The sequence below is a fragment of the Musa acuminata genome, chromosome BXJ1-11 (assembly GCF_036884655.1).
Source record: "Musa acuminata AAA Group cultivar baxijiao chromosome BXJ1-11, Cavendish_Baxijiao_AAA, whole genome shotgun sequence".
In the NCBI taxonomy this organism is placed as follows: Eukaryota; Viridiplantae; Streptophyta; class Magnoliopsida; order Zingiberales; family Musaceae; genus Musa; species Musa acuminata.
The window spans coordinates 1351696-1364533 of record NC_088337.1 but is presented as its reverse complement, the minus strand read 5'-3'; the positions used below and the strand labels follow the sequence as shown (position 1 = coordinate 1364533).

Here is a 12838-nt window from a genome sequence, read left to right as displayed (position 1 = left end):
AAAGTTCAATTCGATGGTTTATGATGGAACTGTCATCGATTTATCGGCATGAAATTCATGTAAACTACATTTCTTTTGGTTAAATAGGAAGTTTTCCTCAACATATTTAATCATGTTATATTTGTCATTGCATATTTAATCATCTTTTCCGAGTCTCATCTGACTCACCGATTGATTCCGTAAACTCGATCGATTCGTACGAGTCGAACCGAGTTGGCGGAACCAACCGGTTCGTCTTTCTTAAAGCCCTAAGCGAACCAAACCCCACCGGTGGCTCCTCCCTCTGGCCTGCGACTGCTCTCCTCGACATCTCCCTCTCGTGCCTTGGCGAAGCGGCCGGCAACCTCCCGTTGTCCGATCACTGCCTCTCTTCGATCACCAACCGCCGCTCGAGCGCTACTTCTCTTCAAGCGCCTCGCATCGAGAGGTTAGATCGCTCCTCCCTCTCCGCTCCTTCCTCTCTTCTCTCGGGCGCGGCCTACATCCGCCGCCCTCGCTCTTCTACTCTTCTCTCTTATGCTCCTTCCTTACCTTTTCGGTCTTTATCCAGAGCCGCGGTACTCATTGTTGATAAGGGAAGAACCAGATTATGGTTCGATGCTTGTTTTCTTAGATGTTGGTGTGTTATTGTTGATTTTCTTTGCTTTGTACCGATAGATGTTTGATTGGAGTCGAGATATTGTCTATCAAGATTATTGTTAAAGATACGGTGTTCTTTTGTAAGCTAATCTGAGTTTATATTTGCTTCTATTTTCTTTCCATGTCTGCTCAGATAATACCTTCGGCTTGCTCATATTTGTAGATGCTACATAGCTGTTGACTAGTTATTAACATAGCATTTGTTCCTTGATGTAGATATGTCTAGCACATAACAATGCGCTATCAACGGCTTTAATTTAGGTTTGTCAGGACGATTCGCTCCATGTGGCCTTCAGTTGAAGGCTTTCTTTTTTTTTCCTTATTTTACTTTCTGTTGATTGTGGTGCACAAGAGTCGTCGTTGTATTCTGGAAGATGTTTTGGTTGTTTCCGCAATGGTCCAATCTTGTTTGCTTAATGGAGTATCGCTTATTTACCACTGAGTTTCATCTTATATGGAAATTGGAATGCAAGTGAAGATGCTATTGATTTCTGAGTTTTAGCAATTCGTACTGTGGATTATTTAGTAGCTTTTATTGGGATTCATGCTTTCCTTTTTCAAATAATCTTTTCTTCCATCCTATGCATACCGTATGATACACTAAAATGTTGTAAAATTCATTATTTACCTTTTTTTTTTTGCAGATGGCTTGGAGAGTTCTAAGGAAGAAGGTAAAGCATTCATTTTACATCTTATTCAAATTTTGAAAACAGGGTTATTTACTGAGCATGGCATAGCAGAGTCAATCCTTTTTTTATGAATGATATTAGTTGAATCAGTTATCCTCAGGTTTATTTTTCCACATGTTGTTTAGTGTTCTTTTTCTCATTTGAGATAATGAATTTGGCTACTTGTTTTCAAATTTCCGAATGATTTTCAGACTAACTTTTTCTCATCGTAGGCTTGAATTTTTGTTTGACTGGCAGTAATTTGCTTTTGCTTATAGTACATGACTTATTTTTTCTGTCACTTTGTTTCTTTTGTAGGGTACCAGTGCCAGCTTTTTGAATGCATTTTTATCTACTCATTCAAAAGATGCGACACATGTTATCTATGGTTCATTTGGACAGATACTAGGTAGTCTTCATGGCTTTAGTTAATTCATCTTGCTCTGGAATTGAGAAATTCACTGGTTAAGTCAACTGGTTTATCATTTTCTATGTAGTCACCTAAGTTTGAAAGATGAATTCGTGATAAGAATTAAGAATTATGTTTAGCTTTCTTGATGTGTTGATTAAACTTTCATTGACCTTGAGTAATCTTCCAAGCAAAAGTTTTGTCAAATTTGATCTATGGAAAGAGAAGTATTTTGATTGATTACCAGAAGTAAGAATACATTTTGATGCTCGCTAACCAGGGTAGACTATTTGATCAAGGCATATAGTATCCCTTTTTTGTCCTGATAGGATTTTCCTTCAAAGACCAGTTTTCTTATGCCCTTAGTTGTCCTATTTCATTTTTATTTAATTACACATTTCTATACAATCATATTTTTAATTTTTACAAAGATTTTGGAGCCAAATGTGCTGGTTCTCAAGAACCAGTATATTTTAATTCTCTGTCAGTAGGTCGTTTTTCTCATCTTTATTTGAGAAGTTACTGGTTTTCAAGAACAGGATATTCTCCTACTTTGTTTTCCATTCTTTACCTGGTAGTCATTAGCTTCTAATATGACCATACTCATCTTCCTACCTTTGTGGCTTTCCATACTCTAATTTGTTCTATCACTCTTTATCATCTTCCTACCCGTGTGGCTTTCCATGCTCTTTTGATTTGCTACTCATCATTATTATCCTATTTCTTCCATCATTGCTGTCACCTAGCCCTTTCTTGCTTAGTTGTTGGCTTCTTGCATAATCTAAAGGTATGATATCTTCTTATTTTGTTTCAGATGTAATCTTTTTGGAATTAAGGTTTGTCGTACCATAATGTACCGCTCAGTACGGGCAGTATATACCGGTCTGATAAGAGAACGATACAAGCGGTACATCGGTACGCCCTCATGTATTGTGTGTCAGTACACTTGGTATGGCTCGGTACAACTCAGTACGTACCGTACCAACAGCTGGTCAATACACCGGTATGGACCGGTAAGACGAACTATGTTGGGAATTGTTATTGAAATTGTCTCTTCTATAGATTTATTTCCTTCAGAGTTGATTATGTGTTTGTCTTATTAATCCAAAAATTTAAATTAACTATAAAAAGAAAGGGCCTGTATGAGTGCTCTAGTTTTGAATAGGGCTGGTTTTGAATAGGGCCTGTATGAGTGCACTAAGTCTTTTGTGTATTCGTGAGATGAGTAAAAAGAAAAAGGGGAAGGCAGGAGAAATGAAAAGGAACTGGGTTGTTCGGATGGGACAAGCAAGGAGAGAGAGGACAGAAGAAGGCTGAAATTACTTGTGTTTTCAAGGAAATACTTGGATTGGTAATCTTACCTGAGTAGTTTATCCCTTGCTGACATTTGTATATGTGAGCTCCATGAAACTGTTCTGGTTACATTCGTGCAAATTGGTATTTAAATGTCTGTCATGTGTACAATTAAAAGAAAAAAAAGATGCTTGGCTTAGGTTGTGTAACTTCTGTGAAGTTTCTGTCATAAACAACAATAAAAGAATCTGATGTCTAATATCAGTGTGTAAACCATATCTGAAGTAGTTCTGATATCATAACTGCGATCATAACCTCCTAGAAGGCCCACATTACTCATGACTGCATTGATTGATTGAAGTACTTTGTGTGACACACCATAGGCAGCCAGAAAATTCTAGAATCCTCCCATTTTCCTAGGCTGTGTAATTACCTTTGCAGAGCAATGTTTTAAGTCAATATGTTTTTGATGAAGATCTGTTGACTTACATTCTTGGAGAAATTTCAGTAGTCTGTTGACAACCACTCTCCGCTAACTATTAATAAACCAACCTCGTGTATTTGACAGTCTGCATTCATTCACTACAAGGATCTGCACAACTAGGCAATCCAAGTCGTACTTGACAAAGTAATATATCAACAACAAAATAAATACTGAATCTAATATGTTCTATCATTGGACAAAATGAGTTTAGATCTCTTTTTTCCACAGGAAATCTTGCGTGATTTTGAAGGTTGTGCGGACTTATTGAGTTATACCTTATCATGATTTGTAACCCTTGGTCTTTATTGCATTGCAGATTCTGATGTTTTACCTAGAGTTGCTGCTGATGCTAGTGTCCTAAGCAATAACTTGACTATCAGGTGTGTTTGCCAAATCTTTCCCAGCAATTATGCTACTCAAGGATTTTACTTTATTGCAAAAGGTATTTTAAACATTTGCATGTGTATACACTCCTCGTTCCTTAATAATAAACCTGCAAAGACTCAATATGTTGCGTGTATGGTCCTTGCACTTGCATGCAGAAAACACACTCTATAGTGTCATGCTGAGATTGTGCTGGTATTTCCATGACTTAAGGTCTTGGCTATTTTGATGACTATAACAATTGGCATTCAGGTCATGGTAGAGAAACCTATGGCAGATCTGAAAGTTGCCAAAACTTCATGACAGATTTTGCGGTTTTAGCTGTTCAGTTTTTGTCCATATGTTTTTTAGTAATTTTATAGTTCATAGGGTATCCGAATTCTGAATTCATTTGGCTATTCTTTCTTCTACCTTTGACTATTTAATTATGACTATAATTCCACGAAGGGTGGTGATGGACAACATGGTTGGGGAGACATTAATGTAGATATTTGTGCCAGCAGATTGTCCTTTAACGGGTCCTCATTCTGTACCTTGCATAACAACCAGATTCTGTGTTTTCACATTTTGCTCGTGTTTTTCTATGTGTTGATTATTTGTTGCTTAATTATTATGGTAGGAGTTTCCATGCAAGTCGTAATATGTTGGCATGGAGAAGAAAAGGGGAAGATGCCCCTGGTCTAAAAGCTCCCAGAAAAGAGAAACATGTGAGAAGAGAAACTAGGACTCAAGCACCTGTCGAAACACCTTATGTACCTCCGAGACAGAAACCTTCAGCAAAGTCCTTCCATGATAAAACTGTGGAAATTTTTGAAGGCATGACAATCCTTGAGCTTGCCAAGAGAACTGGTGCAAGTATTGGTTCATTGCAAGAGATAATGAAAAATGTCGGTGAAAAAGTTGATTCTGAATTTGACCCTATCAGTGTTGACGTTGCTGAGCTGGTTGCAATGGTAAAATTCTTTTGTTCGATGGCCTTTGAACTATCCGACAGTTTTGCTGTTTACAAAACTAAATGATGTCATCTCTCTGCTTCGCATACTTTGCATCTTCTTCCGTCTTCTCTTGATGTATACATAATAGATTGTGGTTTTAGGAAATATCACTCTTTAAGTGACATTTTGGAAGTTTGGGTAGAAACATTTCATCATTGTTAAGAGTCTTAAGACAAGAAAATTAAGGGAATAATTAGCAGACTTTGTCCTATTCCTGTTTCATGTCAACAGTGGAACCGCATGTGATTGCTCCGTGTGCTTATCATTAAGCTTGTGTTTGGCCTGGGATCGTTGATGCACGCTCTGTTTCTTCTTTTAATACACTGAAAATATATTGATCTAGAAGAACTGTGTTATCAGTTGTCAGATTCCATCTGTTTCAAGTATGCAATGCTCAGGTCTCTGAGCTACCAGTGCAATGCCCTTCTCAACCTAAGGGTACCTTGCCATCAGGGTATGCAGGTGTGTGATGCATGCTATGCTACATGTAGAACCGGGTGCATGTGAACTTCATTGGCATAACACGATGGAACTGTTGGCATGGGATACAATAGTTAGTATGTGAGCTAGGCATGATGCAATACCCTGCAAGGATTTTATTTTCATGATTTTTCGTATTATGATTAACCCCCAATTTTGGTAATGAACTAGCAAAGCATTCTGTTTTATGAAGTTTTTGCTGAGAATGTTCAACTACCTGGCATGGATTTGTAGATTTTAGAAAATGATAAATAGTAACACTATGAATTTGGTTTCTTCTGCCATGCAAGGATTATGCTTTGGGTTATTCTACTATTCTTCATATTCTGCAGGTACACACTAGTTTTGACTTCCTTATCTTTCTGCTTCCTGTTGTTGCAGGAAGTAGGTGTCAATGCTAGAAGGCTACACTCTGATGAAGGTGCAGTTCTTCAACCGCGAGCACCTGTTGTGACAGTCATGGGTCATGTGGATCATGGCAAAACATCCCTTTTGGATGCATTGCGCCAAACATCTGTTGCCGCCAAGGAAGCTGGTGGGATCACCCAGCACTTGGGTGCCTTTGTTGTAGACATGCCATCTGGAGCCTCAATAACATTCCTTGACACCCCAGGACATGCTGCCTTTAGTGCAATGCGTGCCAGAGGTGCTGCTGTTACAGATATTGTCGTGCTTGTAGTAGCAGCAGATGATGGTGTGATGCCACAAACTCTTGAAGCTATTTCCCATGCAAAGGCAGCCAATGTCCCGATTGTGGTAGCTATAAACAAGTGCGATAAACCATCAGCTGATCCACAGAGGGTGAGAATTCAGCTTGGATCAGAGGGATTACCCTTGGAGGATTTAGGTGGTGATGTACAAGTTGTTGAGGTCTCTGCTACTAGTAAAATCGGATTGGACAAGTTGGAGGAGGCTTTGCTACTTCAGGCTGAGATGATGGACCTGAAGGCTAGAATTGATGGGCCTGCTCAGGCTTATGTAGTTGAAGCGAGGGTTGACAGGGGCAAGGGACCTTTGGCTACTGCAATAGTCAAGTCTGGAACCTTATTATGTGGTCAACACATTGTTGTTGGAGCAGCGTGGGGAAGAATCAGGACTATCAGGGATATGGTGGGAAGGGCAACTGAATCAGGTCGACCTGCAATGCCTGTTGAGATAGAAGGACTGAAGGGTGTTCCAATGGCTGGAGATGATGTCACTGTGGTGGGATCAGAGGAGAGAGCACGGATGCTTAGTGCTGGAAGGAAGAAGAAACTGGAGAAAGATAGGCTTCACAAGGCCAGTGAAATGACAACAGACATTCCAGATGCTTCAGAAGAGGTGCCAAAAAGGGTTGAATTGCCTATTATTATTAAAGCAGATGTCCAAGGTACTGTTCAAGCAGTTACAGATGCTGTGAGGAGTATGAATAATGCACAGGTAAACATCTTTCCTCAAATGCTGGCACATAAAGTTCTTGTCACCCTTTTTGTATATTGAGCAAGAGATTATGATGGAATGCTTCTCTAGTCCTAGCATGTCAGTGTCTTTGTTTGAAGAAAGATACCTTCTTATCTGTGGCAAAGTTGTCTGGTCTTACTGTAAATTGCTCTTTTGCCATCTAGGAGCAATGATTTGAGTCACAAAAACAGCTTCTCTCTGCCCTTTTTATGCCTTCTTACCTGGGGACATTCTTTTTCAAACAATAGATATAGCATTTAGTTAGTTAGGATTCAATTGATTTAGCACTTCACAGATCACTGGTCTGAGTGGTAGACTCTACCGTGTATAATTCTACTATGTCACCCTTTGTAAGCTTTACTGTTATATCATTTTTCATTTTGGTCCTATACGCGAATGTGCTAAATAGATTTTTTGAATATTTTCTAATCATGTTGAGGACAAGCCACAGTTAAATCATGATTCTGGTTTTTTTTCTAGAATGAAAAATATTCTTAGGACCTTGCTTCACTATTTAATTGGTTTTGCATTTATTATCTTTTGCCAGGTTTTTGTTAATGTCATTCATGTTGGTGTTGGCCCCATATCCGAATCAGATATTGATTTGGCTGAAGCTTGTGGAGCATGCATTGTTGGGTTTAACATACGGAATCCTCCAACTGCCATTACTCATGCAGCAAACCAAGCTAATATAAAGGTAATATTACTTTGCTGTTCCGAGTATATTTCTACAGGCTGCGACTGTATCTTGTCTTCACAAGGAAAAAAACATACAGAATATTATTTTCACAAGGATGAACCTAATTTTAGGGAGCAAGGTTTATACTTTCGTATCGTACCGAAGTATCGAGTTCAACTTGGTACAGTATATCGAGCGGTATGCTCTAACGTACCACTCGGTGTACATATATATATATATATATATATATATAATAATAATAATAATAATAATAATAATAATAATAATAATAATTAAAAATTAAAAAATAAAAAAGGGGCGACGTCATGTTGTTTCTTCTCCCCGCGAAGCCTCGGCGACATCGTCGAGGTTTCTTCTCCCCGTGCGGATTAGGAGAAGTCGCCGACAATGCCGAGGTCTCCCTGTGAAGCCTCGGCAACATCGTCGAGGTTTCTTCTCCCCACGTTGAGGCTTCTTCTCCCCGCACAGATTAGGAGAAGTCGTCAACAATGTCGAGGCCTCATTACCTCAGACGAGGAGGAGGCGACATCTCATCTGCATCGTCCAGCGAGGGAGGGCGGCGACGGATCGGGATTGTTGAGGGAGAGCGATGTCGGATCTCCAGGTTCTCCCTTTTCTTCTCCCTCTTCTTCTTTCTCCCTTGGCTAATATCGCTCGGTAACGGGTGGTGACGGTCGAAATCAACTGTCACCGATCAATTTCGGGTGGTAACAGGGTGGAAACAGCCTCATTCGACGGTACCGCCCGGTAGTGGGCGGTCCGCATACCGGTCTGCCGTCCAGTATGGGCGGTATCATTCAAAATTAAAAACTTTATTAGGGAGCTTTCTATATAAATATATTTACAGCCTTCATTTAGAAATTACACCTTCTCTAAGTATCTACCTTGCCTTATGCCTTGCATTTTCTGCATAGGTTTTAGCACACAATGTTTTTTGTGCTTCAAAAGCATTATTTTAATCTTGTAAAATAATGGGATTGTTAAAATAAGCAATTGTGGCACATCTTTTTGCAGAAGTTATTGCACTACTGTTGATACATATAAACTGAAGTGACATTTTTACCTGCTGATGTTATGCCCCTGATATGAGATTAACCCATACACATGAACCTGCGACTTGGATATCAATTATGCATTGGACTCTATGAAGTACTGTGCACTCACAAACTTCTGGAATTTCAACTTTGGTTGCCTTTTGTGACAAAAAGGAACAGCTTACCTCTAGAAATGAAACATCTCTTTCAAATAGTTCATTTTGATGAGTTGTAGCAGTAGACAACTGTTTTACTACATCCTACAACAAAATATTTCCACTTTTCTGTATCTAAAACCCTTCAAACATGGCAAAAGTCATTGGTGCTATTTTTACGTTGGACAAGTTGTTGGTAACTATAAGATGACATAAATTAATCAAAACAGTAATAAACATCAAACAACTAGTGAAACTATCTTGTTTGTTAGCAGAAATTGACAATTTGCTATCATGACAAGGAATTGAAGTTTATGGAGCCTAACACAAGTACTGCATTAGATTTTTAAGATTTTATCATATGACAAGAGAGTCATAAGTGTATGATGTCTGTTCTTCTGATGCCTCTTAATTTTATTAATAGATTTTCTGGTCTTATCAAAAAGGTCGACTTTGAGGATGAGTTAAGAAGAGATTCAAGAAAATTTGACCAGCTTTGGTACTATTGGCAATAAAAAATTAAGGAAAGAAAAGTGATGATTTCACTGGTGTAAAAGAAGAGGGTGAAATAGGATAGGATGTAAGGGGAAAGTGGTAGAAAGAGAACCATGATGGGTGTCACTCATGCCTTTATATGTTGCTGTTGAAGTTTCCATCAACAATTACAATTAAATTTCTGATGAAAAATAATTTTTATTTAGATGCTTAGTTCACATGGTAATAACAATGGTACCTCCTGAAAATAGATCATTTACCTGCCAATGAAGTCTCAAGTGAGCTCAAAGAGTTTTTACTAAGTCTTCCATAATCCTTCTAGCAATACAATCTTCTTTAGCATCCAGACCTATGATTTTGTATGAATCAGTTTGGTAAAATGCTTTACTAACATGTGACTTATTGTAGTTTATGCTTTGGCTTAACATGTGCTATAAGCTGGTACATAATAAACGTACATATATGCGTATGTATATTTCGACATACATGATTACATGTGTGTAAATGCAAGCACATAATGCTTGTGCTTGCATGTATCAAACATCATTGGATAAAGTAGTTCTGGTCTTCTGGCACCATGGTAGTATACAGGTTGACGGTTGAATGTATGTCAAGTTTGCAAAGTGTGTAATGCAATGGTGTTAGTCAAGAGAGATCAATGAAGGCATCTTACAGTTTCCAATTATACCAAACATGGTTCAGCCGTATATCCTAAAACTAGGTCTTCGCATTTATAAGTTTACAGGCTTGCATTCAATCTCTCAGATTCTGGTGTCTAATCTGACTTAAACATAAGGGCATTGTGGAAGTGTATTGCATTTTTGGTAGGGTAAGGATTCCAATCACAACCATTATGAGATGTGCAAAAGACTGATGCCACTGAGGCAACTGTATAGAATTTCATCTGCTAGTCTGTTTCTAGAGATGTTTCCCAGTGTGATTTTGTTCTTATGCTGAGTTGGAATAATAAAATATATATTAAGGGCATTACAATTACCCATAGTTCACTGTATGCTGAGTTGGAATAATAAAATATATATTAAGGGCATTACAATTACCCTTAGTTCACTGTAGGAAATTCTTATCTATGATTGGGACTATTGGGAGTTTTATCTTTTGGCTTCAAGAATATGCTGCTGCTGGTACAGTTTCATAATGGGATACTTTAAAATTTTGTAATTTCTCAGTGGTGACTGTGTTGAAACTTGTAACAATTTTCCCTTTATGATGCTTGTTTTATTTGTTCCCAAGATCAAACAAGAAATTTTACTTGATTCTTTCCAAATTTGATCTGTTAATGCAGGAGCTCAAGGCCTCATCCACATCTACTTCTAAATTAGATAATATTTATAATGTGGACTGATTTTGTCTTATTTGTTAGATATGCCTGCATCGGGTTATATACCATCTCCTGGAGGAAATCGGAAAGTACATTATTGATAAGGCACCAGGCACTTTTGAGACTAAGGTCGCTGGAGAAGCTGAAGTGCTGAGCATCTTCGAGCTCAAGGGAAGGAGCAAGTCCAAGGGTCCAGACGTCAAAATTGCCGGATGTCGTGTGGTTGATGGTCGCTTCATCAAGTCTTCAACAATGAGGTTGTTGAGGAGTGGGGAAATTGTTTTTGAGGGTTCATGTGCATCATTAAAACGGGAGCAGCAGGACGTGGAAGCTGTCAGTAAGGGTAACGAATGTGGACTGGTCATTCAGGATTGTGATGACTTCCAGGTTGGCGATATCATCCAGTGCCTGGAACAGGTTAACAAAAAGCCCAAGTTCGTTTCAACCGTCGGCGGTGCAGTCCGCATAGAATGCTGATAATTTGCACATAGTGGAACGGTTGTAATTTTGATGGCCCTTTTCACTGAGGAGGTTCCAGCTGAAACTTACAGGTTTACTCATTTTCCCCTGGGAGTCGCAGGATGATTAGCAGTGTAATATATCTTGCTAATTCTCATCTCTTCTTTCTATCTAGAAGTTCTATACTATACCATCTTGGAGGAATAGTGACGATCACCAGCTGTTGTAGTTTATTCCACTGCCATCTTGAGGAAATTGTGTAACGGACAAAACTAAAACAATAAATTATCAGTCTTCCAGTTTTGGCCAATTGCGCGGTCAAATATTGTGCATTTTTTATTACCAGGTGTTTGGTGTTCATCAGATGCCTCTTCTTTTGTAAAGCCCGAAGAACCATATGATCAACCACTGCGTGACTGTGATTCTAAGAGATTTGTAGGTTTTGGCTGTCTGCTTGCTTGTGAGGTTGCTGACAAAAAAACCTTTTCTTCGTGTAGGAGAAGCGTGGACTTTTTATCTGGAAATAGACTGAAGACAAATTTGTCTGAGAGAATTGGTGCTCCGCAGTTGCTTTTGGTTCAATCTTTTGTGATGAATTAATGTCGGGGTTTCTCACGATGCACGATGTGTGTGTGTGTGTGTTTCTGGGAATGGCTGTACCCCTTTCCCTTTCATCTGTTGACCACATGACAATTACACCACTATGGATATCGTTGGACTTAAAAATGTCTATGTTTCGTAGATCTCATAATTGATCGCAGAACAAAGAAAAAAAAAGGGATGATGCCTTATATTTCTGTTATTTTTCTCCTTTTAAAAGTGTCTAAACTAGCTGTCATCATAATCCCTCTCGAGGCAGCAAATCATCTATCATGGTGGGTCATTGCTTTTGATTTTTCTTACTTGATGATTGCAAATGAAAAAAAACTAGTGATACTGTTTCACATAGCTTTATGCTGGAAAAAAAAAAATTCAACATGTCTGACATCATCGGTTTTACCAATGGGACATTATAATTTCTCTATATTATCATAATGATATAAGACTATTTTATATTTATAAAAATAGATATATTATCCTTCGTAGTTAGACCTCTTTAACATCTTGATTTTTAGACTTAAAAAATTTATATTAAAAATCTTATGGTTATGGAGGTGAAACATCTAACTCCATTTATCCTAACGTCATCGGTTTTACTGATGGAAGTATGAAAATAATGTTGGCGGAGGATAGCAATTCTGGGGGCTGCAGGTGGCTACTGTGGATGAAGAAGGAGAGCAGTGACGAGAGGTGAGACAAAGAGAGAGAAAAAAATAGGATGACGCAAATGTCGATGCTATGCATATGTGTCGACACTACTCGACAACTGCGTTGGTGTCGATGTAGATGCCGAGCGGCACCTCGAGAACATTTTGTCCTATACCTCTGTCGTGGAGAATTTCTTTCTGTGGGTCGAGTTATCCTGAGTCACGTGCATCAGACATATTTTGTCTTGTGTTTCCGTCATGATGAATCTTCTTATATAGGTTGAGTTTTTCTAACTCACGCACCTTGGGTATACTTTACCTTGTGTCTCCAGCATGGTGGATCTCCTTACATGGGTCAAGTTTTCCCGACTCATGTGCCTCAAGCATATTTTTCTTTGTGTCTTCACCATGACGAATCTCTTTACGCGGGTCAGGTTTCCCCAACTCACATACCTCGGGCATATTTTGCCTTATGCCTCTATCGTAGCGGATCTGCTTACATGAGTTATAATTTTTTAACTCATGCCTTAAACATATTTTGCCTTGTACCTTCATCATGGCGAATTACTTTACGAGAGCCGGGTTTTCCTAGCTCACATTTCGGGCACATTTAGCTT

The 12838-nt window shown here is 38.7% G+C and overlaps 1 protein-coding gene across 1 annotated transcript; it reads left to right on the top strand.

Annotated features, from left to right (window-relative positions):
- Positions 1-197: 197 nt before the first annotated feature.
- On the top strand, positions 198-11284 carry LOC103970166 (uncharacterized). Its single transcript, XM_009383832.3, has 8 exons — positions 198-427; positions 1284-1310; positions 1626-1716; positions 3810-3873; positions 4497-4830; positions 5734-6771; positions 7340-7489; positions 10558-11284. The coding sequence occupies exons 2-8, from the start codon at positions 1284-1286 to the stop codon at positions 10990-10992; spliced, it is 2139 nt and encodes a 712-aa protein (XP_009382107.2). The 5' UTR covers positions 198-427; the 3' UTR covers positions 10993-11284.
- Positions 11285-12838: the final 1554 nt, after the last annotated feature.

Excerpts from the sequence above, each read along its gene's own strand:
- LOC103970166 (XM_009383832.3), top strand. The coding sequence starts at position 1,284 with ATGGCTTGGAGAGTTCTAAGGAAGAAG. Across the intron at positions 4,831-5,733 it reads TTGCTGAGCTGGTTGCAATG|GAAGTAGGTGTCAATGCTAG; the intron begins GTAAAATTCTTT and ends CTGTTGTTGCAG. Across the intron at positions 7,490-10,557 it reads CAAACCAAGCTAATATAAAG|ATATGCCTGCATCGGGTTAT; the intron begins GTAATATTACTT and ends CTTATTTGTTAG.